At 47.5% G+C, this 26,631-nt stretch overlaps 4 protein-coding genes across 4 annotated transcripts; all 4 read right to left on the bottom strand.

The window, feature by feature from the left end:
• Positions 1–2,531: 2,531 nt before the first annotated feature.
• On the bottom strand, positions 2,532–4,706 carry PtA15_1A910 (uncharacterized protein; the record flags this gene model as incomplete). Its single annotated transcript, XM_053165987.1, has 3 exons — positions 2,532–2,792; positions 3,550–3,779; positions 3,842–4,706. 3 exons carry the CDS (start codon positions 4,704–4,706, stop codon positions 2,532–2,534), a joined length of 1,356 nt encoding a protein of 451 aa, XP_053017123.1.
• A 345-nt stretch (positions 4,707–5,051) lies between these two features.
• PtA15_1A909 (uncharacterized protein) lies at positions 5,052–5,726 on the bottom strand (the record flags this gene model as incomplete). Its single annotated transcript, XM_053165985.1, has 3 exons — positions 5,052–5,220; positions 5,410–5,451; positions 5,533–5,726. 3 exons carry the CDS (start codon positions 5,724–5,726, stop codon positions 5,052–5,054), a joined length of 405 nt encoding a protein of 134 aa, XP_053017122.1.
• A 2,843-nt stretch (positions 5,727–8,569) lies between these two features.
• PtA15_1A908 (uncharacterized protein) lies at positions 8,570–10,668 on the bottom strand (the record flags this gene model as incomplete). Its single annotated transcript, XM_053165984.1, has 11 exons — positions 8,570–8,624; positions 8,745–8,848; positions 8,919–9,089; positions 9,195–9,453; positions 9,526–9,653; positions 9,725–9,788; positions 9,868–9,877; positions 9,992–10,080; positions 10,174–10,219; positions 10,283–10,417; positions 10,485–10,668. 11 exons carry the CDS (start codon positions 10,666–10,668, stop codon positions 8,570–8,572), a joined length of 1,245 nt encoding a protein of 414 aa, XP_053017121.1.
• A 10,902-nt stretch (positions 10,669–21,570) lies between these two features.
• Positions 21,571–26,533, bottom strand: PtA15_1A907 (uncharacterized protein; the record flags this gene model as incomplete). Its single annotated transcript, XM_053165983.1, has 11 exons — positions 21,571–22,249; positions 22,310–22,415; positions 22,497–22,566; positions 22,653–23,167; positions 23,321–23,475; positions 23,574–24,081; positions 24,171–24,240; positions 24,302–24,703; positions 24,793–24,900; positions 24,982–26,262; positions 26,339–26,533. The coding sequence occupies 11 exons, from the start codon at positions 26,531–26,533 to the stop codon at positions 21,571–21,573; spliced, it is 4,089 nt and encodes a 1,362-aa protein (XP_053017120.1).
• Between the last annotated feature and the right edge of the window lie 98 nt (positions 26,534–26,631).

Genomic DNA, 26,631 nt, shown 5'->3' with positions numbered 1-26,631 from the left:
AGTCTGCAAAAACTTGTAGACCATTTACAAATCCTGAAATATTATTGAATATTCAGAATCCTCATGTTAAATTAAGGGGGGTCATCCGCTCAGAGTAACCCCTCATTTCTACTCCTTCATACATTTTTTCACATATGTACATATAGCCACAAAGCGCTCCAAAGACCAGGAAAACTACATAAAAAATTATTACACAAATTAAAATACATAAAAATATACGGAGTTACTTCGCGCACTGCAAAAAACACTTCGCGCACTGCACAGTGCGCGGATTCCCAAACACTTCGCGCACTGCGGGTAAACTACGCAACTTTTTGAAGATTTTTCTTGACAAATCAATAGAAAGGCTTCTCATTGGCCTCTCTGAATTTTTTGGAAGTTTTTCAAAGCATTCTTCTATGTTTAAAAAAATCATTAAAAACCAGAAGAAATGTTGGATTTGGGTGCCTAAAAAACAAGGTTCCCATAACCCAAAAATTTCAAATAATTTGTTGAGTAATGTAACATGTAAGAAAAGCTACTTCAAAACCTTTCAGGCACTTTGTGCAAGCATACAGGTCTGAAAAATAAGAAACTTCAACACATATTAGCACATTGCATCTAAATTATCCTCATTTTTCAAACCTGTATGCTTGCAAAAAGGGGCTGAAAAGTTTTGAAGTAGCTTTTCTTACATTTCTCATTACTCAAAAAATTATTTGAAATTTTTGGGCTATAGGAACCTTGTTTTTTAGGCGCCCAAATCCTACATTTCTTCTGGTTTTTAATGATTTTTTTAAACATAGAAGAATGCTTTGAAAAACTTCCAAAAAATTCAGAGAGGCCAATGAGAAGCCTGTTTATTGATTTGTCAAGAAAAATCTTCAAAAAGTTGTGTAGTTTACCCGCAGTGCGCGAAGTGTTTGGGAATCCGCGCACTGTGCAGTGCGCGAAGTGTTTTTCGCAGTGCGCGAAGTAAGTCCGAAAATATATTTATTAGTAAAATTCCTTTCCCCCGTGAAACAAGAGCCACAGGTGAGATGTACCCATAGTACAAATTGATATTACACTTCATATTAAGCTATTTCACATGACAATTGGTTATACAAATGTCACGTGTGGGAGTAAGGGAAGTTATGTAATATTATACAATTAAAATACCCATAACCAAGGCAGAATACACGTCTACTCTTGGCATTTACCCATAGCCAAAACTAATGGGAACTTTTCAGCGCTCTCAATGACCTCTCCAGTATTTAAGGAGGTTATGGGGCCACTGGAATTATCCCCCCAGACATTTCCCCACACATTAACCCGTAATTTGTCTTGTGAAAATTCTCCTCTGGCTTATTAAAGCCAACCATCCCTTTATTTCTGCCCTCTTGGCACAAAAATCACTAGATCTTAACTCTAAAAATTTCCAATATCCCTTATAAGCATTGTTACAGTTATATCTTTATAAATAGTTGTTGTAAGACTTCCGCCTCTGATGTGCAGCCAATCAGTTTAAGCGCTTACCAGCTATTTCTACGTCACAAAACCTTATATATCCCTGTTCTTAATAAGTAAACCTTATTAATTAAAAATATTCTCCTCTTATATAAGAGTGCATAAACCCTTGTAGTTGTTAATTACCACGTAACAAGTTTGGCACATTATTGCCAGTGTTTTAATTCAGTACAGTTATAGTACTAGGGCAAAAAACCCTCATTTCTGACGGGTTTTTACCCTAAGTTTCATAAACACAGCTGACATATTCCATGTTCTGATGCCAACCCATTGCCATAAATTGGAGGGCACAGAGACTATGTGTAATCATAAAGTTTTTTTACATCTTTAGACTTCTGGGAAATGCAGAACAAATGGTGTATGCTTAGCAGGCATTCCTATTAAGCCAGCCACACATCCCTCATATCTCATGTTCTGATTCCACTGAATGGCTATAATTTTCAGGTAACAGAGATTATGCTGAAATAGCAATGTCCTGAGATTTTTGGACTGCTGGGAAAGGTAAAAAACCTTTCATACAGTTAGCAAGAATTCTCCTATAAGCCTGCCGCGCATCCCTTATATGTTATGTTCCAATGCCATATGATCACTAAATATTTCATGGGAAGCATTTTAATGAAAATTCCCTGTGCCCTTCCGCGTGTAAACGCAGAAAAACCGGGATTTCTTTAGTAAGGCACTACATAACAACTAGCTGTAAATGTGGAAAGCCATGTGCGCTGCACAGTCCGGGCAAACCACTTTTTTTTGGAAGGGCCCGCAGTCTCAATGTGTATGGGTCAATTTACTTAACAAGCTCAAATGACCGTGTATTCATTTATTTCTTTGGAAGCAGAGAAAAATCAATATGACTATGAATATGAATGTGGATGTAATTGTTTCTGCCTAAGCATGAAATAATAGAGATGACTGTGTTTATATACTTATTTCTGTGTAAGCAGAAAGAATTGAAATGACCGTGGTTTACGGGCTTACTTTGCTGTGTAAGCAGAAGACAATGTGAAGAAAAAAAGGGGTGCGGTTCAGGGGTGCTGAGTGGTGGCCTATCTCTCGCTGGTGTTCACAGCCCGGTCATCAGTGGGTTGGTTGAGTTCAGATCCAAAGAAATTCAAGCTGGGGAGAATTCCGTCTTCAAGCTCGGTGCTGAGTAGTCCTGCGATGGCAACACGATTATGGACAGGGTTGATTGTGTTGGTACCAAACCCAGTTGTGGGGCGCAAGTTGGTAGCTGGAGGTGATTTGACTGATCCTGGAGGCTGACTTGATTCAGAGATGTTAGGTACGATCTCACTGGGAGAGCCTAGCTTCAAGGCCCGGCAGACATCGTTGCAGACATGGTTGTCTAAGAATTGCTGTATTCCTCTTGAGGCGTTATTTCCATCAGCCCAGAGACTTCAAAGTACATGTCAGTCAGACAATCCACTATCCCAGACTCATTACAATCAGGACTTACGCATCATCTCTGTCAATTATTTGAGGGTCGGTGATTGTTGATCCCACTCCCTGAAGATCACATACAAGGCTGGCTCCGTTGGTTATAACATAGGACCAATGCGTAAAAGCATTCATGATAGCTAGGTTATCGATGTCCATCCCATTGGAGCTGACCAAGAAGTTAACGTTGCTAGAATATTTGACGTAGTCTCCTGGAAGCGAAGCTTCCAAAAAGTAGACTTCAGAAGGGCAACTTTCTTCACCAATGAAGATGACACAATGGCGGACAATCTACGAGATCAAGCATACCCACGAGTTTGTGAGTTGAAGTGGACAAGCTAATAATGTGATGTGGAATAGAAAACGTACACTGAAGGCAGCTGCTTTTTGTCTCAAGATAGGTGTGAGTAAGTTGCTGGGTGACCGAGTGATTACACCCTGGTATGCTTGAAGGAGATGTGCACATGCTTGATACATGCGGGCATCGGTTGCGTGGAGTTTGATGCTAGGGAATTCATCGTGATATCGGACTTTGGCTACCCAGTTTGTGATGCGTGGTCGTCCTCCATGCCGGCCTGCAGTCCTGACCTGAGCAGAATATGCTCTCCTCATGCTACCCTGACCAACAACCAAGTTGCGGTCAATCTTGACAGTCTCTGGAACAGTAGTTGCCTTCAGATGATGGTATCTTGGAAGCGAGTGACTGTTACGGCCAATTTCCACGTCGAGGTGGTTAAACTTGAGCCTATTGGCGAGCACCCAACCTCCCGGGTTGATGTTGAGTGAGCTGGACAGGGGTCGTCCGAGGTGCCTCATGTGAGTCGAGAGGCTGGCACGTCCGCGAGCAGGCACCGTAGCTTCATAGGATCCTTATCAGCTCTCATGCATTGCCATTAATTCAGAATTAACTTGAACTTACCAGAAGTACCACCAAGCGCCCAATTACCATCATTTGGCCTGGCAGTGATGGTTGTTGGGATGTACAAAGTATCATTGACATTACTACGAGAAGTTGCAAGGGAAGTCAGACCTTCATTGGGTTGAGTGGCAACTGGCGGTGTAATTATGTTTGGTTCAAGATTTGCTCTATTCCTCAATGGTCTCTCGGTCGCAGTGGTTCTCTCAGTTGTGTCGGTTTCTCCTGCGCCATCCTCGCAGACCAAGTCAATTTGCAGAGGCTTCTTCATGGTGGACTGTCCAACAAGTAGCAGTAGGGTATCGGCATCGAGGACACTCTTGTTAGCGCTTAGGGCTGTACAATTGATTGGATTGTTAGGAAGAGCTTCGACTAGCTCCTTGCGAATTAGCTCGGGGGAGAACAACTTCCATAGTTGTTGTTGAAGAGTGTGATACAAATTAGGAACACTTATGTCCACTTGCTGCATATAGCTCATGATGCCAGTTTTCTTTGGCTTGTCATCCTGGTAGAAAATGATTCCACACTTCAACATACGGATTGAATTTTCAGTTGGTGTGGCTGAAGTCAAAGGATTTCGGGAAAAAGGAGTTGGGGCTGGAATTTTGGTGCGTTTTGCTTTGCCGATATTGCGGAAGTGGGCTTTTGAGCCAGCACACGGTATTTTCTCGGTCAACGGGGGAGCTAGGTTAACTTGAGGACCTTGGTTTGAGATGATGGCAGGGCAGGAAGGGATTATGTTGTAGCGGTTTACTAGCGGGCTACCCATATTTTCGGGCTTAATACCAACAGAGACAAGGCATTCGAGGCACCAGCCACCAAACTGAAGCTCGGTGACAAACTTGTGGCAGTTCATGCACGTGACCATGATGAGTTCTTGACCAGCAGTGGACAAGTCAGCAAGAACTTCAGCAATCTTAAGGCTCTCAACCGCTGAAGTGATCCTGGGTCAACTTGTGGTTTTGCAAATATGCTCGTGAAACTTGCCAGGGCACAAGTTGGACTTGGCCCTTAAGGTGCACGTACATGGAAGAGGCAAGGCCAAGTTGGATACTCAGGAACGCAGGAGGAAGTGCTGTTTCTACCAAAGTGGCCATGTAAAATGGAGGGGTACAGCATCACTGGCATCTTAGCAAGTTAGCGGCCGTCATTTTTGTCATTGCATTGGTTACAATGCTCTCTCCCTAGGGCCTCACTGCCATCTCAGAAAAGGCTAGTTGCTCAACGCTATTGCGGCGTTTGCGTCCACAGGCGCCTTGCCGCTCTTGCCGTCCACCTTCACTGCGCTCGCTCTGCCCGCTTCTTCAACATGGGCTTGGTTGGCTTGCTCGGCTAGCTTCGGAATCGCCCCAACCGCTAGGCTGTCCGAAGCTGGGTCCCATCTATCATTTCATCATCGTCAGTCTGCTGAGCGTTTTGATACGGTCTCCAAAGATTGACTGGACTCACTCTTGCGGATTTGCAAGAAAAATTTGTCCAAGTTATTGTATCCCTGCTTTATGACGCAGAAGATACGAGGAGCAGATGTCAGCTCTCTATCAACAAATCACAGGCGAGATAGTTGAACTCACTTGGCGTCATCGACTTTTGCGTTGATGGCTATGAGGGATTTACTACATTCATATTATTCGTCAAAAAAGTGTTAGGCTTTTTTGTGAGGATCTGTATCTGTGTTCCAAGAAGCTTCTACTTACGTGATTGCCTCGCCGGCATTGGTGGACTCTTCAACAGCCTTGATAAGCTCATTGCTCTTTTTCGGAGCGGCGCCGAGCAACTCAGTTGTCAAAGTCTTGACCGTTGGGAGCATCTGGGAGACCTTTTGACTCTGGTCGACGATTTCTTTAGTGCTGCTCCCCAAGTTGGTCACGCCTTCCAAGCCAATGCCCATTTCGGGATTCCCTTGAGCAGCTTAGTCGCAAGCTGTTCCTATGGCGGGGGTAAATCGCCCCCTTGGCATCAACCTTGGTATCATTTGCTGCCGCTGCGGTTGCTTGGGTGGCATTAACTTTCTGGTCAATCGTCCCACCTAGTTCGATTTGTCAACGACGAAGTCTTCGGGCTGGGGCATGTATAATGTTAGTTCTTGGTTGCAGTTGTGGAGGAGCAGGGTAGATGGGCGGGCTCTGGAAGGGCAGACCGCAGCTGTGCCTTGCCAGCAACCAGAGCAACCATAGATGGAGATTTCCGGAAAAACACTTACTTCACGCGGGCTCAGAGGAGGCAATTCGCTTGGGTGGCAGCTTGGGCAGGCGATGGAGGGGGCAGTTTGGGCAGGCAGTGATGAAGGCGAGGGTGAGGTTTGATTGAGTTGGCGTCGCGCGAGTCGAAAGAACCACATAAGTGCCTTTTGTACCCGGATGGTCGTCAGCCTTGAGCCGTGCGAACGATGAGGTTACTGGGGGACACGGGGCACTTGGCGATCGATGGGGATGTGGTTGTTGGGTCGCCGAGCTCCGTTGGTGTTGCAGGTGTTGACGGGGCTACATACATACGAGCGTCGGAAGCGGCTGAGTTGGCGAAGACGAAATGGTCGAAGGGGAACCACAAATGACTATGTAGCTGGGCCGATCGGACATAGCTGGCGGGGGACCGTCCGGTCCCCGCTGATCTTCGATGGGTAAAAAAAAATAGGGGAAGGGGACAAGTGGCAAAAAAAGCGGGGGGGAACGGGTACCTTTTTCTGAAGGGGAAAGGTGAAACAGGTGAAACACAAATCAGACACCGCGATTGTGCATGTTGAAATACAGAAATCTGTATTTTGAATGGAATACAGAAATCTGTATTTCCAAAAGTGATTTTTCACTTTCGAAAATGGTGAGCCGATTGGTGTCCCCTCTGGGCTTCCGTAGCTCAGGGCTCTGCCCAAAAATCCATACAAATTTGGTGTGTACCATTTTTTTTTTGGCCCAGAAAACCCACAGCGGGCCTTTTTGCGCAGCCAGCTTGCCGTTCTTTTCACTGCATAGCATCTTATAGGCAGCTGTAGCAGTTTAAGTCAAAAAAATGAAAAACAAATAGATTAAAAACCACAAAAGATCAATTGTGACTGTTTTCATTGGGAGCTTGTCCGCATTCCAAGAGGGGTAACCACAAGCTTTCTTCAAGTACTCAAGCACAACTTCAATGCCAAACTTTCCACACCTGAGATTTTATTTGCAGTTTTCAACACCAAAGAGCACATCCATGCTTTTATTCACAACATGCCGCATTCTCTCATCTTCTTCATCTTCAGGGATTATTGGAGGAGAGCTAAACTGCCAAAAGATCAAGTCATTTTGTGTTCCGCGAGGTATCTGTGAATCTGATAGAGAGATTGAGAAGAATTTGTCAAACAGATCTGGAACAATAGTATTGACCAACATTTTTACAAAGATGAATTGAACTTTGGATTTTTTTCTGGGGATTGAAATGAAGGGATATGTGATGAAATGAGCTGGACCAGGCTGGAGAAAATTCTGAACAAGTCCAGATGAGCTCTGATTTGCTCTGATGAGCCCGGACATGTTTCTACCTTTTTGAGAATTAGCTTGAATTTCTGTGTATTCAAGTAGAATCTAGATTAAACAGGATTAAGCCGGCTACTAGTTATGGGCTCTCAAACCCCCTAGAACCCCTCCTCCTTGCCGGCGGGCAGTTGAAAAAAACAAATTGTTGGCTGGCCTTGGGGGGGGGGGGGGGTTACCGGGGTGCTTTTCTGCTCAACCCTGAACTTTCATACAATCTTTGTCACCAACCCCCCAACCCCATGAGAAAAAAAGTACATTTTCCGTGTGTACCCGCATGCCAAAAAAAGGCCATTCATACATATTTGGTGAGTACCCTTTTTGGTTTTGGCCAAAAAATTCATACATTTTGGTTACCCACCTCTATAGGGGGTTTCCAGGGTCCTAGAGTGGCACTTTCCATGTACATAGCCCTCCACATACATGTCACAGCATGCACACTCATATCCAGGCAGATTCCTCATCCTGCAATCTACCATCTTAGGATGCAGAAACCCCAGAACCCCATAATCCATCTTTCTCTCCTCAGACCAGACCTGAACAGTTTCAGCATTGCTTCAGGCAGTGATTTCAAAACACTGCATTTTATTGGTACAATTTTCTGGGTAACCTCAGTCTATAGTATCACCAAATAAGCTGAATCCTTCTACTATATCCATCTTAGAGATCTTGACCTGTCATATAATGTGGTGCAAGCCCCACCTCCCAATCTCAAACAGTTTGGCACCACAGGGAAAAACTTGAACAACCTCCAACTGTTCATATTGAGGAAAAGCCCCCTGATTTTCTGTTCAATGGTGCAGTGGGTCTATTTCATCCAAAACACTTGCAAAAGCTTCTGTGGGAATTTGCATTTCCCCTCCAATTTTTGAAATGATTCACACCAATTTTATTCTCATCACTGCCAAATTTGTGTTTGAAATTTCACAAAAATGATGTACTAAGTTTACACAAATTTTGAAAGAATGAACATACAAGGAAATGGTATCACAGGGGGAAAGTCAAATGTGTTTTTTGATTGTGTTTTACAAGCAAATGTCATATTTTTTGGTAGGAATATGGTTGAAAATGTTCTTATCTCATCTAAGAGAATACATTCAATAGTCACAATGCAGCAAAAGGACCAATATCTAACTTGAGGTGAATTATCCTATCACACATGTCATTTGGGGAGACAGTGTTTACAAATCCTAATTGATTTCCCCTGATCAAGACTTTGGATGTAAATTCAAAGGGATAGATCCACCAAATCCACTTGATCCACTCCAGGGGGAGGTTGCAGCCTGCAAGAAAACATCAGGAAAACCCATGGAGTAATATCTGTAATGGCAATTTCAGGAGTTTTAATTTACCATTTCAATATCACACACAAAGTCCCCTCTGAAAAAAACATAGAGACTCACAAAGAAACTCCCGCTAGTCCGGACTGCTTTGCATGGTTTGATTTAATGCTCAAACTCCCAGGATCATCATAAACTAACAGATGTTTGTTGTCGTAGAGGTAAGGCTAAGTAGGAACCAGAAGGACAAAATTAAATTCTTGTTCAGATAGAATCTGTACTGAAGAAATCCTTTACCTGTTTGGAGCATTCATCCCAACCCCTGGTCAAAACCTGCGTGGATGTGACCCCATCTCGGGCGAGCCAGCCATTGTTCAAGATTTCGGTTAATAGGTAAATGCCTTCGTAGCCACGAACTCTATTGCAGGAGTCCACTGTTCCGTTGAGATTGTCTGCCCATCCCCCTTGCTAGTTTAGAATTTAAACCAAGTAAGGCAGAGTTGAGTGAATCAAGTGTTTTATCATCTCCAACAACCCAAGTTTTGAGTGCCAAAATAAAATAATTTGACTCACCGGCGCCGCGCCATAAGCCACCTGGGATATATCAGTTTTCATATCAAACTGTTGGGGTAAGTAAAATAGGCGACCGTAACCAGTAAATCCAAGGATGAGTTTTTGGGGCGAGAAGCCTTGGTAATTCATGACCTGAAGCAATTCTTTTATCCCGTTTGAAAGGTAAGGTATTTTGGGACAATCGCCTCCAGTTAAGGCTGAAAATGGACCAGTTTTATCGCCTTTGTTTCCGGTATAACCATCATATGCCATGAGGTCACTGCCATTGAGGAATCCTGTCAGAGCTACCAAGTCTACATTCTAAACCTGACGGGGATTCTGGATGACTTACACATAATCTGCATTTTGGGCAAGCAGGCTTGTTTCTTGGGGCGTTGCATATGTCCCCAATGCTCCAATGAAGCCGTTGAAGTTGACCCGGACAATGAGGCGGCCTTCTTTCCATATTTTTTTAAATTCCTGAATGTGCAATTATACAGAAAATGTATTGATTTTTATCCACTTTTGTTGCGTTTTTTAACTGAGCTTACTTGGGCAAAATAACCGAAGTTGACTACGTCCTCCGGCGATCGATTGTTGCAACCAGCACCACGACTAATTAAAAATTAATCCGAAAAATGAGAGAAAATTAACAGACTGGCGCTTTATGGAAGAAAAGAAAGAACAAACGAACTCGTTTGGGGCTGTTGAACAGACAATGCCAAGGGAAGACATCATATGTGCAACATGTTAATATCAGCATGTAGTGGAGTAGAAAAGTAATCAAATTGCCGTACATAGCCAAGTGACTACCACACCCTGGAAATTGTAGAGCTTTGCTAGATCGACAACAGCACGAACGAAATTCGTGCGGGATCCGCCACTGCCCATATAGTATGAAAATAACCTGTGAAATTGATTTAGAATGAAGTAAGCGGGGGCTGAACTGCCAGTTTTGCTAGATGGCCGTTTGTAAAGACATGTGATCTTAATTGCTCACTTTGAACCTTGTTCTCCCCCTATACCTAAAAGAGGCGTGACCCGATCTAAAACGTATAAGAAACCTTTAGCATTTCACTAAAGTTTTATAGTACTGGAGTAATACTTACTTCTGGTTGCGGCTTGAACGAATGGTTCCATATTTTGGACAGCCAATGTGTTTTCGTCTTCCGACCCAAATGTAAATCGGAATTGTTCTATCGGCCACACGCCCTGAAAGACCATGTACCCATTGTTATAATATTCTGAGTGTTTACGTTTTATTAGCCTCAGCCAGTCGAGATGAAGATATAATGGCAATACATTACTAACTCCAAGGGACAGATTCTAGTTGCTGATACAATCCGCGGGAGGCCTGGTAGTAGCCAATTATGACGTTCCCTTGAATGTTCATTGGTGGGGGACTCGGATAAAGGGTTTTATCCCCGAAAGCATCAGATTTTGCGGAAGAGAGGAGTGAAATGGTGGTTAGGATTGTAGAGAAATATGGGAGCATTCTGGAAGCTGCTGTCTGGTATTTAGACAGCCTCGTAATGCTGGACGTTTATGAGAGTAGTAAACACGGTCTTTGATGATATTTGGGCTAGTAAAAAAAAGCGAAAGTGCGCTACAGCTCGGAAGCGGTTTCTCAGACTCGAGTGACCAATGATTGAGGGTATTCCCTTGAACAGATAGACTCACTGGTTCATATACTATGTACAGTTAAAACAAACTTTAAGATGAGGTGAGGTAGAGGAAAACGGGCCACGAAGCAAACCCAGGCGGTTTATATAGGCATTCAGGTCCAAGGTTTCCTGTTCCAATTCGCCTCGGCTTCCAGGAGTGAGCTTGGTAGAGCAATGCTTCCGCGAAACGAGCTACATACATTGCTGGAACCGCTCCGTCAAAAAATGGATAATAGGCTGACTCGGTTGATTTGGACACCGCTAATTAGAAGGATCAGTTCCAAGTTGGTTGCGACTTGAGGTATGTGTTTCATCGTGAGCAATTCGTCTCATGTGCCCGAGACCGATCGCTATAGCCTCTAGTTGTGATCCCGGAAAAAGTCGTGTTCCGATATCTATAAAACACCGTCAACTCGACAACTGCCCTCCGGAGTCATGAGTCGATTCATTTAGCTTCCTCCGACCGGTTGTCAACTCTAAGCACAGGTCGATCCATTTCCGTAACTCACGAAACAGCGACACCGCGAGTTTCGGCGATTTGCTCTTGGCTCGAGCTCTGAGCAACCGAATCGGTTGGCTGACAACGGTACTTATGTTTTTCTTCTAAGTATCTTATCGAAGTCCCTCCCCATGCGGTGGGCCGGAGTTCGGAGATCAGATTGTTGGTACATGTAGATGACATGTACAATGACCTCGACTACGTGGCCTGTCACAGACTCTTGTAGATACTACTTAGACTCATTCCATCTGTATGTAATGAGATTATCGATTCCTTTGAGCTCTCCACCCAACAGGTTATGAGCCTCTCGCCGGAGTAGCTCGAAAATTCTTCAAAAGTTCATATATTATACACATCAGTAGCCGGCACCAGGACGAGCCTTCTTCCAGTAGTTCTCATTGAGAACGAGTATCGTAGTCATCCCAGACGAGTAACCGTAGTCCGCCGGCGAGTCACCAAAAATCATCACCTTTCATCTATCCCAACACTCGGTTTTTCTTTTCCTTTACATCCAACCGTCGACGACCTCCGCATTAAAAAAAATAATAAAAAATAAAAAAATAATAATAATAATAAAACAACGGACTTACTTCGCGCACTGCGAAAAGCTCTTCGCGCACTGCGCGTGAAGGGCGCAACTTTTTCAAATTATTTTTTGACCAATCAATAGAAAAGCTTATTATTGTCCTCTGTGAATTTATTTGGAGTTTTTTGAAGCTTCTCTGTATGCTTAAAAATTCCACCAATAAAATGAACAAGTACAGTCACTTGGGGACCTGGAATCCATATTCCCACGAGTAAGAAAATCCAAATAATTTAGTGAATCATGATACATATGAATTTGAACTTTTTAGAATTTTTTGGCCACTTTGTGCAAGAATAAGGCTTTCAAAAATTAGAAAGTTCACCACTTACTGGCACATTTTGGCATATCTTGAGAAAAAGTTACTGATTTTTGAAAGCCTTGTCCTTGTACAAAGTGGCCAAAAATTTCTAAAACTTTTAAATACATATTTAATATGATTCACTAAATTATTTGTATTTTTTGGCCTGTGGGAATATGAATTCCAGGTCCCCAAATGGCTGTACTTGCTTTTTTCATTGGTGGGATTTTTAAGCATACAAGGAAGCTTCAAAAAACTCCAAATAAATTCACAGAGGACAATAATAAGCTTGTCTATTGATTGGTCAAAAAATAATTTGAAAAAGTTGCGCCCTTCACGCGCAGTGCGCGAAGTGTTTGCAAACTTCGCGCACTGCACAGTGCGCGAAGAGCTTTTCGCAGTGCGCGAAGTAAGTCCGTAAAACAATAATAATAACAACTAAAACAAAATAATAATCCCTTAATCAAAACCCTTCCCATCGTTTTCTCTTCTCTCTAACTGATTATCCGACCGAATTCGACCTCGGGAGTTTAGTTCTCTCGTAAATCCTAGTCTTGTGTGGTAACGCTCACGGGTATACTCTTAGGTTACTACTCTTTAAGCGAGCCCGTGGTGAATATCCTGCAGATATTTACGTTGGACTGATCACCCATAGCCACGGTGCCGCTGAAAGAGCAGTATTCTTGGTTTAAACTTTGTGTGTAGCCCAACAAGTCGGGTCGTGGTTCTACTCGACCTTGGAGCGACTACGCCGACCGAGGACAACTTCCCTTTTTTTTCTTCTCTTCCTATCCCCTCTTAATCACCATATCACGCCACCCCTACAAAACTATGGCAGACCCAGACCGTTCGGCTCCTGAAGACCGCAAACCAAACAAGACACCACACCGGTACGAAGACCTGGCGCATACCATCGCGCGTCTGACCCCCAACGCACAGGCAGCTTGGGCAGCCCTTGAACAATCGCGCGCCCCTACGGCACCGGAAAAACGGAGAACACTGCGAACCCTTCTCGATCCAATGCTCAACGAACACTCTGGAGACAAAGGCAAAGGACGTGCTGTGTCAGACCAGGCGGACGAAGATGAAGACGTGGCCGAAACCACTTTCCAACCTAGGATCGCCGGTCCCTCAACCACTACGGGACCAGCCCACCGACAAACCATGGCTCAAGATACAACTCAACCCATGGTTCCCATGGCTCTCATGGAACGCTTGATCAATGAGATGCGCGAGCAACGACTGTCTGACCAACTACAACAACGGAAGGTGGCCGAGCAGATGAGGAAGAAGGCTGAGCAAGACGAGCACGACCGAGTTTCGAACAGAGTCTTGGCAATTTCAAAGCGCATCACCGAAAGTCAAAAACTACAACCTGACGGCTCCAACCTTCGCGCTTGGGAACGGATGCTCCAACTACATGCCAAGGAACAGTTCGACGACATGAATTTTTTCGTCACCAGCGCGGAAGACCCCGGCACGTCTCTCCAGGAGAAAGTGGCACTAGGTATCATCAACAATTCCATTCACCAGGATCTAGCATGGGACGTCTTGTCGCTCGACTCCGCCTCCGAAGTCTACAAGAAATTGGTGTCCAAGTTCAGGACGACTTGCAGAGCAGCTCAGATGAACGCCTTCGACGCCTTCATCGACATTGACATCACCTTGCCATCAACAAACGCCTCGCTCTTTTCGGCTTTCAACGACTCTCTGAAAACTCTCGCCGAATCGGGTATAGGACTCTCCATTGATGAACTTATGGGATTAGTGCTCCAACGCAATTTGCGGAACACTGAGATCCAACCCATTCTCGATCGCAAAGTCGAAATCTTCATGGGGACAAACGACTCAAGGTCGCCAAGTTTCAACGAGCTGATGACTTTATTGGACGCGGCGAGGACCGAACTGAACGCGCAAGAAAACTCCAAGAAAGAAAGCAAGAACGTCTTAAAAGCTGAAATAATGACCCAAGAAGCTGAATCTAGACGAACAGGTGACCTAGCTAGCGAGATAGAAGTCCTAGCGGTCGACAAGACACCGTACTGTTACATTTGCAAGTCATTAGACCACATGGCTCCAAACTGTCCGCGCAAACGACGAGGGACGGCAAACCCCCCCTTCACCGCCCAAAACACCACATACCGACCAAGGAACCCAGCCCCAGCCTTTCCGCCATGCTCCATCACATACAACTTCGACAAAGCTCCATATGTTCGTCCTCTACAGCCGGGGAACACGTCGTCCTCGACGGCGTCACATACGCAATCATCTGCTCCAAACAACCGGCAAATCTCAGCACCACCCACTGCCACCAAGAAGGTTGACACCAGAATGATCAATCCGGACCTATTCGCAGAAGAACAAGAAGAAACTTACATCTTTGAGAATGAGGAGCTATCTGCTGAGCCAGTTGTCGATCGTTTCGACCTCCGGGCAGTCAACGTACAAGACGGTAGCCAAGAAGTCATCTGGGATACCGGCGCCTCCGACAATGTTACGGGCGACAGGTACGCCCTACATGATTTTGAAGACCTTCTCAACCCTATAGCCGTCAGAGTAGCAACTGATGGCCCCTGTGACTATATTACAGGTATGGGTACCTTGAGATTTCGAGGGATGAACTCAATAATCATCGCTGTTAAACGAGTATATTACTGTGAGCGGGCAAGATCCACTTTGCTGTCTGTAGCAGCCTTCAAGAAATCTAACGCCTGTTTTCACGTCAGCAACAACTTCGACACTATTGACCTGGTTAGCCCCGCGGGAAAACTACTCCTTCGGAGCCATTTTGACATCCGGACGAATACCTGGCCTCTTCCTCGTCCCCTTAGGATTTCCCTATGTCCATCCAACCAAAATGTTTCTAGTCCTGTTGTTACTCCGCGGCCTATTGAAAATGTTGAAATGAATTCTTGCTTCCAGTCGCCAAATTTCATTGAGAGTAGTCAATTCACCTGGAACCCAGAAGACCTGACCCCAGATGAGAAAACTCTCCTGTTCTGGCATCGCCTTTTTGGCCATGCCAGCCTCCGACAAATAAGACGGTTGGTCAAAATGAAACTAGGTTATGGTCTTCCTGATAAGATGCCTACTGGCTCGATTAAATGCCCTGTTTGCTCAATTTGCAAAGCGACCAGGACAGCGGTTCTAGGACCGTCAAATCGATGCTCCAAGAAACTATCGGTAGTCTGCGTTGATCTGATGGGCCCGTTTGACCCCCCAACCATGAATGGTGGTAAGTACGCCCTGACCATACGCGATATTCACACGTCTTACAGTGAAGTTAAAGTTTTGAAAGCCAAATCAGATGCAGCAAACATGTTGATGCAAACTCTGAACAGATGGGAGAACCAAACCGGCCAGAAAGTCAAGATCCTCCGCTCGGACAACGGTGGCGAGTTCAACTCCAAGACTTTCGAAACATACCTAACACAGAAAGGTGTGATTGCAGAAAGGTCCCTTCCCTATCACCATTTCCAGAATGGCGCAGCTGAGCGGTACAATTGTACGGTAGCAGACATGGGCAGGAGCATCCTCTACGACAGCTGCCTTGGGAAAGAGTTCTGGGGATACGCGTTTATCTGGTCGGCATGGACGCTCAACTGCATTCCCAACAAGACAACAAAGGAGATGACCCCTTTTGAGAAGTTCTTCGGAGATAAGCCACAACTAGATCGCGCGCGTGTGTTTGGTTCCAAAGCGTATGTCCTGGTAGCACCGGAAAAGAGAAAGAAACTAGACAATCGAGCAGTCGAAGGTCTAGTTATTGGACATTTGGAAGAATCAAAAGGGTGGACATTCTGGATCCCGAAAACCAAGAAGCTCATGGCTTCGGCGTGGGCGGACTTCGGCCGTGATTGCTTACCAGCGGCTCCTACGGCGACGGAAGCCAACACGTTGGAACTAGGCAACTTCGTGCATGAGGAGGCTGTTCAAGAACAAGAAGCAAACGTTGACAAGACTCAAAACAGCACAAGAAGCGGGTACTCTGATGTGCCATCAACTTTCAAGGAAGCCATGCGAAGTGGAGAAGCCAAACTTTGGAAGGCAGCCATCGACACAGAACTCGACAATCTTCGACGCAAGAAAGTCTGGAGAGTCCGGCGGCTACCAGCTAAACGCCGCGCCCTTGGGGCCCGATGGGTATTCGCGAAGAAAACCAACTCCGACGGGACCATCAAGTACAAGGCCCGATACGTCGCGAAGGGTTTCAATCAAAAAGAGGGGACAGATTATGCCCATACCTTCGCCCCCACCGCCACATTCACCTCAATGCGAGTCCTCCTGACGATAGCGGCACGGCACAACTGGCCAGTTTACAATTTCGACTTCGTCGCCGCGTACCTGAACGCTCCCATCGACGAAGAGGTGTGGGTAAAGGCACCGGAGGGTTTAGACGTCGCGGCAGGCGAAGCCTGTATTCTGGACAAGGCGCTGTACGGTACCAAGCAAGCAGCCCGCTGCTGGTGGAAACATCTTAGCTCTACCCTGGCCTCACTAGGATACGTCTCAAGTTACTATGATTCCAGTGTGTACACCCTGAGCAACAAGACGGACCGGTCGATAATTTGGGTCCACGTTGACAACGGAATAGTCACGGGGTCTTCGGACGTGGCATTAAAAAAGCTGGAGACTGAACTCAAAGGCAGCCTGGAGATCAAGTGGAATGAAGGTCTAACGAGCATGGTTGGTGTGAAAATCCAGCGTACTGAACAAGGTTTTAAGCTAACTCAGCCAAACCTGATCAACAAGGTCCTCAAGGAGAGGTGGGACGGCAAAACAACCTACACGACTCCACTCCCGGAGGGATTCAACAGCAATTTTGTAGACGGGGAACCAGGCGTGAATGCTACTGCTTATCTATCGGTCATTGGCAGTTTGAACTATGTCTCAATTGGAACTAGGCCGGACATCACTTACGGCGTTAATTGCTTAGCACGCTTCTCTTCAAGGCCGTCGACTGAGCATTGGAAAGCGCTCCACCACCTCATTGGTTACGTGGCCGGCACAAAGGAACGGTGCCTGAAGATCTTCCCGCGACGGACCGAAGAAGAAAGGGTGGGCTGCTATGTTGATGCAAACTGGGGTGGACCCAATTCACGCTCAACGTATGGAGTTCTGATCCGCCTTTTCGGATGCCCCATCATGTGGGTATTGCGCCGACTCCGAAGTGTCGCCAGCTCCACGTGCCAAGCAGAATATATGGCTCTGGGCCACGCGACGCGTCACTCCCTTTGGATCAGAAACCTCCTTGCGGATATCCTGGGGGTTGACTTCCAGATTCAGCTTTTTTGCGACAACCAATCGGTGGTCAAGATAGGCTGCGAGGACGCGTCCAACAAAAGGACACATCACGTCGAACGCGATTTCTATGTTACCAACCAAGCCCTACACGAAAAGAAGACATCTCTCCATTGGATCCCAGGAAAGGACCAAATCGCGGATATACTCACCAAATCTCTGGGAAAATCAAACCACACGGCAATTGCGGCGATAATTCAAGGGTACTCTTCTTAAATATTCTTTTTTCTTCCTTCTCTCTTCTTTGCTAGTTGTGTGCCAGTTTCTTGTCGAGGGGGGGGGTGTTGGTACATGTAGATGACATGTACAGTGACCTCGACTACGTGGCCTGTCACAGACTCTTGTAGATACTACTTAGACTCATTCCATCTGTATGTAATGAGATTATCGATTCCTTTGAGCTCTCCACCCAACACAGATTTGGGTGAGATGCTCTACGCGCCCGAACTTAACCAAGTCCGGCAAAGCCTCAGGCAAGAGAGGGACTTGGCTAAGTTCGCTACGCCACGACCCCCGAATTAGTCAAGTCCTAACTTTAACCCAAATCCCCCACTTCGGAGGGCCCTGGTACAGCCTGGGCTGTCCTGCGGAGAGTCCCTTCGGGATGTGCCCCCCCCCCCCCCCCTCCGTTCGAGAGGCTTAGTTAGGCTAGAGCCAAGTCCCTCCCTGCGGTCGGCAGCACTCTGCTCCCCACTCAGCCCCGCAGAGGAGGGACTTTTTTGGCTTTCAATCAAATTGCCGGTTGTCAGTCTTCTCCTGATTTCACACTGAAAAATTCAGCAGGGCGAAGAGCCTGTGGCGAAGACCTTGCCGGAGTAAACTTATGAGTATGTTCGCACGTCTCACTGTATTTTTATATTATTTTATCGCCAAGGGCCAAGCGCCTGGAACAAGGCTTAATCACATGTCGTGCACATGCGCCCCAGAGCCTGATAGCAAGCATTTATGAGAGCCAGATCAAGAAACAAAAAAACCCAGGGGTGCGGAGAGGCAGCGTCCAGGCTGGGTTCACGAATTGCCCCGCCACGCTAAAGGAGCAAGAGAATGTCGGATTGGATTTCACCTGATAAAAAAAAGGTTCTGATGCTGCCATTAAGAGTGTTTGACAAAGAGCACTGGTCGAAGAGAGGTTTTTAGTGCCAGGGAAGGTGTTTCAATAATACTGCCAATAGAGATAGAAGCGCAATTATGACCATGCCAATAGGGGCAAGGATTACGCAATCGCGGTACCACGGTATCGTTTGTCTGCGACCTTCAACCACTTGTTCCACATCAGAGGATGGCGGGTCTGGTCTTAGACATTGTAACCCGGGAACCGTCGCCCGACAATTTGGACAAGTGCAATTCCCTATGAACCATTTTTCAATACAAACTTTATGGAAGATTTTTGAGCAGGATGTGCACTGTTTTCTCTTCTCTCCAGTGCCCACCTGGAGCTCTGATAAGCAAATCGGACAGTCGTTTTCTTCACCGTCCTTGATGTCTGGGTTATCTTCTAACTCTATGAAACGGACATTAGAATCATCCATCGAAATACGAGAGCTTTCAGACACGCGTCTTCTTCGATTCGTATCACTCGGCTGCTGGATGATAATACTCAGCAGCTGATGGCCGTACTCCTGGAGATATCAATACAACAAGCAATTCAAAAATTGCATCTTCAAAGAAGTTACACCTGTTCCTAGAGTGTAGATCGTCTGCTCACCTGTTGAACTGACTCAAGTTCCAAAGACCATGCTGAAAGAGACGGCGATCGAAGAATTGTTTCGCCGGTCTGCCATCTAAGTCCCAAATCTTGTTCGGCTGAATGTTGAATGCCGCTTAATTGCTCAACTCGCAAAGGCTGTCTCGGACTATAAAGCCCGCTGGTTCCCGGTAGTGCGCTCAAACATTGCCCTGAAAGCTGCCGATTTATTTGAAAGGAAAGAATGTTTTGAATGCTGTTAGGATTGGAAGGCCGGACATCACAGAAAGAAAAAAAAAGAAAAGCCCGCTCAACTAGGAGAAGTGACCAGGGGATCATTATTATGTAGCTGCAAAATGCCCAAGACTGAACTGTGGAAAGCCGATGCGGTGGAAAAGGAATGATTGGTGGGTGCAGCCGACGGAGACTGTGATTTTACGCCCGGGAAGGAGGTCGCGATGACGTGGTTCTTGAAATTTTTCCTTCAAACCAGAAACGACACTTTTGAGACTACGAGTGATACACAATTTCGTCCTGTTTTCCTGTTTCTTTTATGCTCCTCACATGTTTCGCTCGAGACACAGTGCGCGCTAAGATTGTAGCTCTGAATCAGCAGTCGAGCAGGATCTCTTCTCATCTTTCCTCCACCAGACACGCATCTCGAGTCCTACTGTTTCAGTGGTATCATCAGCTCACTATATTCCTGGCCAGGAGTGGACCCCTCAGAAGGTTAAGTTTGATACGTGCTAATCTACCTTGTATTTCGCGTGTTTCACGACCGAAATTGAGATCTACGTTTTAAACGCCTTGAGAAGAGCATGGGGTCTGTCTGAACTTTGAGTGAGATTGTGGAGAACGGACCATTGCGGAGTAGTAGATGTGATATTTCTGAGGTGGGTAGATTGCAGCAAAATCGGGGCTCCTTGTGTTCCGGTGACCGGGACAGACTCCTCTGTGGCAAATATTCACAAACACCGCTACCGGCAGGGATGGTCAGGACGCCGACGAAGTGGTCCGATGAGCCTGTCCCGGGTGCATTTGGATGGTGGGCTGATCGGACATAGACGGCCACTATACAACTCGCAATCATCGACATGACTGAATACTGATAGTGGCGCACTTGAGCCTAATATTTTGTATGGATGTGCCAAGTGGCGATCGGCGGATGGGCGCTATCAATCTAGCTTAACACAAGCCCCTCGTTTCAGAGGGAGGCGGGTAAAACACCGCCGGGCGCCTCTCGCGGAGCGAGCCTCTGAAAGAGGGGCTTGTGGGGTATCCCTGACTTTTGGCGTGAGCGGTTTTCAAATTTAGGTGGGAGGAATTTGCCTCCGCTTGTTCCCTATCTTGCAGAGGGAATTTCCCGAGGCCTGTTACACCAATTGAAAGGCCTACATCCGACCCTTCCCATGCCCAAGCATGGATAAAATCCAGCAAACCATCCGGTGGCCATGGCCCTTTGAAGTTTTACATTTTTGAGACGAGTGACCGGCAGATTGTTCAGGGCTTGCACTGTATGAAGCCCGCCAGTCGGATGCATTCCATCCTTGCATGAATTGCGGCCGTCAATGATCTGAAAAAAAAAACTGATGGGCTGTATCTTCTAGAGTACAGCTCCATGTGGATTCCCATTCCTTCCTGCTCCGAGCTGAGCTCCAGCTTTCAAGAGCTTTCAAGTCTCAGGAAAGTGATATTTTTCTAAAGAATGTTTAATAAAAAAAATACCAGCAGGAAGGCAAGATGCCCGCCTGCTGGGAAATGTGCATCTCATCCGAGGGGGAGCTCAGATGAAGACGCCATCCACGGTTGAAGTGAATATTACCCAAAATACAGCGAAAATGGGAAATCTCTCACCCCAGGACGGGCACTTAAGTTGCAAGCCCCTCTTCCAGAGGCTCGCTTCGCGAGGCGCCCCCGGCGCGCCGGTCCTTCGGCCCCTGGAACGAGGGGATTGTGTTAGGCTAGGCTATCAATGCTGCATCAGATGTTGTATGTACAACAACTTCCGATGCCCATACACGAAGCTTCTGACTCGGGCGCAGGTTCCACTCCGGATCCCTGCCGGACTTCCTGCATGACATTCTGCGCCGCCTCCGTCCCGAATCATATGTAATAGGCAGAGGGATTCTGATGACATCGATGACTCAGGAGGTTTTTGTCATGACAGTCGAGATTCTGTCATAAGGCAGTGAAGGTGAAATCTGTTGAGATAATTTGCATTTCTTTTGTAAGAAAAAAAAGCTGAACAACCAGGTGAATATTGGAAAAACAGAGACAGAGAATGGTGAGTGGAGAATAAACACAGAGAGATACAAAAGAAAAGATCACATGTGTACACTGCGGGAAGAGAAGGATGACAGATTATTTAAGCAGGCAAGACTAGGACTTTCAACGATCGATCCGGGATCTTAGACGATCGATTCTGGCTCTTGAGTTGGTCGTCGGGCCGAGTAGGATCGCCAACAGAAGGGAGCTTCTCTGCGAGAGTGTGGGATCTGACGATCTCGACGGGCACGAGTTTGGAGGCCGATTGAGAGGCGGGAGTGGGTGGGTCGGGTCCATCATAGCTGGAGTCGAGCTCTTGCAGGTCCTTCAGACTAGACACCGACGGTTGATGCACCTGTGCGCCCGACAATCGACTCAAGGTTTCGCTGCTGCTCATCATCACCAAGTTGCGCGCGTTTATCCGCTGGAACACCTCGACCTTCGGGCCGCTGATCTGGCCCAGTTGGGTCGGAATACAGACCAGAGAAATCACTTTGGACGAGCGGGGCAAGACCAAGACCGAGTTGATCAACTTCGGCCCAGAAATCATCCATTCACTGCCGCCCTTGCTGCTCGTCGGGGGCTCAGAAAGCTTGACGACCAGGTCGGCTGTCCTCGTCGGGTCTCGATTCTCAATCATGTAATTCACTTCCACTGGTTCCATCAGTTTGAGATGCGGTTTGAGGTCCGTGAGTACCGCTATCGGGGCTAAAGTCGGCCGATCGATCTCTAGTGGAATCTGTTTCGAATGGGTGTCTTGGGCCCCATCCGGGGAAGGACTGGACGTCAAAGTAGGATAAATCAACTAAATCCACCTCGCTCTGGATTGGAGTACTTACCACGCCCATCTCACTTCAACAAAACAGCCTGTCACTTTTTCCTGAACGGGATCAACTTCAACCTCGAGGACATAACTGATCGCAAACGAATTTCCGGTCTCCATTCCTATGAAAAACCAGCCGACGCAGATGATCGTCAATCGAAGATCGCAATGGAAGATTGACAAGATGCGGGCAGCCTACCGACCTATATCTAATTCCGAGGAGTGATAGTCAGGCAGAGAACAGGATATCATCCTCACGGGACATGATGCTGTCTATGAGAAAGGAGAGTGGAATCAAGATCTCAATTTTATTAAGACATACAATATATTTGGCAAAATGAAGGATGTGAAAGACATACCTGCAAGGAAAGTGCAACACTCTGAACCCTGATCGAATCCAACAAAGCTAAGAAAGCCTGATCTGTCTGTGAAGAAGTATTAGAGATCACGAGGTTAAGAACACAGCGATGGCGGATCTTCGAAGCCGTGAAATAAGATGGCCGCTGGGGATGGTACGGCTGATGGAAGTGCTGGACGGTGTACTGGAGCCGGACGGGGTCCTCGATCTCGAGCGCGGCTTCCCGGGTGATCTTGAACACTCTCAGACTGTCCAGCTTCTGGTCATCGTCTTCATCGTCATCGTCATCATTGTCTCCCTCTTTATCCTGCGCCTCGTCCTTGTTTTGGCTGATGTGCCGATCGTCGACGGCCGCTTTGATCGCCAGACTGAGCTCCACTACGCGCCTGCCAACCACTTCTGTCGGCACGAAGCTTAACCTTTTCTGGAGCGTTTCCGACGGCTTGATCGGCCCAAGCTTCAGAGTCAAGAGTGACGCGATCCTGTGCGTTTCGCCATCCATCTCGAGCGTATCGTCTGTTTGTCGATAGCCACATGTCGCACAGGAGAAAATTCGGAGCAGGTTTTTGCAAGTCATTAGTTTGCTGATAAATATGCATAAATCTAAGCTTTTTTCTTTTTGAGATAGAAAAGTTTTTTTTTTTTTTTTTTTTTTTTTGGAAAACTGACTGGTAGAGGGAGATTGCAGCTTGACAAGAAGCTTCAAATGTAAAGCCTCCTGCTCAAGATTGCCGATGACGACGCGCAGATCGTGTGCTTTATGGATGATCCCACAGGGCTCGGCCTCCAAAGAAAATGAGAGCTCGGGTTTTTTGTGCTGCACCCTGACAATTCCGTAAGAAGCGGATAAAAAAAGGTTGAGGGAAAAGGTGAGGATGTCAGACAGGTTCTGGAAAACTGAAGAATGGATGTTGCCACGGACTTGCACATCGACTCGAAGCTCTCTGTGTTGAGGAAGACGGGCTGCTGGCTCGCAGAATCAATTCTTTCAATCCAGCGTGCTGGATGAGCAAGGTCTGCGGCCGGGTCAGGCGCGACGACGAGATCGAAGCGGCGGCCGTTGAGGATGTTATCGAAGCGAAAGACGAGCTGTTCGAGGGCGATTTTGGCGACCACAGTCGGCCTCAACCGGCCTGTGATCAGCCAATAGGACTTATCAGCCACATGGAGGTCCAGCGTCTGGCTAGACAATGCTTCATCATCGTCGCCGGAAAGTGTCCCAATATCGAGCGTCTGCGAGCCTTGGTTGGGCCCTGCCTGACCTGCGTGGTGGTTGATCGTGAGCACAGGCATGGCCGTGAACTTCAGACTCAGCCGGGCCATCGTCGGCCGGCTGTCCGCAAATCCTTGCGGGATGTTCACCAAGACCTGGAACTCAACCGTCTCGCCAAGCGCGATGGACGGCTCCCAAAACTTCACTTGGGATCGCACTGTCCAGACGCAACCAATGTTTTCCCCCCAGGAGATTCAGTTCAATCTTGGTGACAGGAGGATCTGACTAAATCATGTACACGCATACCTGGGAAGGCCGATGGCTCGATCGTAAGCGTCGTCACGTCAGTCTCCACTGTCGGAGACTGCGAAAGGGGCTACAAGAAGATTTCGATTAGCTATGTCAAAACTTCAGAGCAAGTGTTTTTTGCAATTAACCTCGAGCAAGCCGGCCAACGACGTGCGAAGATCTGCGCCACTACTCCCGGTTGGAGACGCCTGTAGGTTCTCGTTGGCCAAGAGTTCGAGGGTGACTTTGAACAACTCGACCGCCTCCTTGGATGCGGGGCCAGCTTCAGAAGCCGCACTCTCGGTCGTCGCCGTCGTCGTCGTCGTTTTCGCAGTAAGCGCGCTCAAGTTGCGGAAAGAGAGATACAGAAGAGTGTCGAGCAGGCTGGTGAAGCCCGCTTTACGATACGAGGGCACGATCCGCTCGAAGAACTTGCACGCCGTGGGGTGGTCGTTCTGGTGGTAATGGACGTGGGCGATCTTGAGCGCCAGGAACAGGGTCATCCGACTCGCGCCGACGGTCTTGAAGATCTCGTATGCTTTTGTGTACAACTGTTGAACAATCAGCAGCCCGCACTTCATTTCATCCCTCCCGAGATTGATAGTGTTTATAGAGCGAGGAAGGGAAGTCGTGGACCCACACTGATGATCAGTTCCCCATGGTTTATCTTTCGCTCGTGCGCCAGAGCAGGCGAAGCCTGGAACGAGTTGGATTCGTCCTTGGCCTGGGCGATCGCGCGCATCTCCTCCTATTCCGGGGGCAAGATAGATTGTCAGATGCTGCCAACTTTTTTTTTTTTTTGTTTTAGCGAAGTAAATGAAGTACTGACCTCAGCGGCCTCACTAGCCTGGAACTTATTGCGACGCTCGACGGCGCATTGGGCGGCATAGAAGTAGTAGAAGCCGGGGTGGACGAGCACGCCGGTCAAGTTTATAGCCCCGCCGGCGAGCAGTCTCGAGTCGGATAAGACGGGTGAACTGGTCCGGGTCTTGTCGCTGGGCGCCATCAATGGGGGACAGAGGTTGGGCAGCCGCATCCCGTTGCGACAGCCGATGTCGACCAGGTCGGCTAGCACGGTGTATTGCTTCGACAGCCAGGCCCAGAACTCGTAGGTCTCGTCGCCGATCCCCCAGCCGTTGCACAGCTCGCGGAACTTGGCGATGTGTTTGTTGAACTGATACATCGCTCTAGTCGGCTCATTCGAATACAAATAAAGCTTGGAGATCTGTGGAGAGAGAGAGGGTAGAGAGCTGAAGACCAGATGAGTATTTGGTAATCTGGCTGGGTGAAAGAGGGCGGAGCTTGCCTTAAAACTGATGCAGTCGATCAGAACCTTTGCCTCTGCCCATCTTTTCGTTCTTGGAGGCAGGACGGCAGTACTGTTGAACATCTGGAGCAGTCCTTCCCAGCAGTCTTCGTAAGACTTGATGGCGAGCTCATACTCCTGACGGAATTCGGCAAACGTAGCCAGCTTGTAGTCGCTCCGGACGCTCCATCCTTGGGGGCTCAGCGGGGTGAGTACGGGCTGTCCTGGCTGGTGATAGCTGGTAGATTGTGCAAAGGCGTTCGAGGTGGACCTGCTCCGTTTCCTGCGGACCCTTCGGGAATGCTCGCGGTAGTAGTCGATCGTGGATTCGTAGAGCTCGGCCTTGAGCGTATGGACAAAGTTGACGAGGTCATGGGCTGGGACGGGGGACAGGACGAAGAGGGAGGCGCGCGTGTCGAGTGTGGATTTCTTTCGGATGTAGCTGAGTCTGGTGTCCAGCTGGGGGTTGTCGAGCATGTATCGTGAGGTGAGGATGATGACGGCCAGTTTGATGCCCCGTTCAGACGTTGTCTTCTTCCGCTCGGAGATTTCGTAGATCAGTTGGTGGTCGAATTTTTCGTGCTCAGTGGGATGGGGAGACTGGTGTTGGGCTGGCTCCCATAGCCTGAGTGTGAGCACAAAGACTGAGGGGATCATGTCGCGATGTTTTCTGATCCAGATCGGGGTGATGATCCCGTCGGGGAAGAGTGGGGAGGACTGGGATAGTGGCGAGAGTGGCGAGTGGGCGACTGCATTGGTGGATGTGGAGGAGGGTCTAGTTTTTCGGGGCGGGAAGCTGATTGACTGGTGAGGAAGGATTTAGGCTCTACTCCTTTTTTGTATATATCTTTTTTTGGTCATGAACAGGTAATTAGCTGACCTTGGGGACCAGCAGGACCCGGTACTCCGGGGTGGGCTGGGGGCTCTTCCGTGGGATCCAGATGGATGGATGGGCCCGCTTGGGTGCTAGGACTGCCCGCAGGTGTTCGATGAGCCCCTCGAATGGGTCCTTGGATGGTGGCGGGTTGTCCTCGGCGGGTGTCGGCTTGGAAGGCTCGATGCCGGCAAAGAACATGAGCGGCAGATGGTGGGAGAGGAATTCATTTGGGCTGCGACCATATCTCGGTCAGCGCTGTCGGTTCCGTTAGGCAGGTAGAATGGAAACTTGGTGAC

Source organism: Puccinia triticina, chromosome 1A (genome assembly GCF_026914185.1).
Source record: "Puccinia triticina chromosome 1A, complete sequence".
Lineage (NCBI taxonomy): Eukaryota > Fungi > Basidiomycota > Pucciniomycetes > Pucciniales > Pucciniaceae > Puccinia > Puccinia triticina.
The sequence above is the reverse complement of the archived record's forward strand: the minus strand, read 5'-3'. Positions and strand labels throughout refer to the sequence as shown.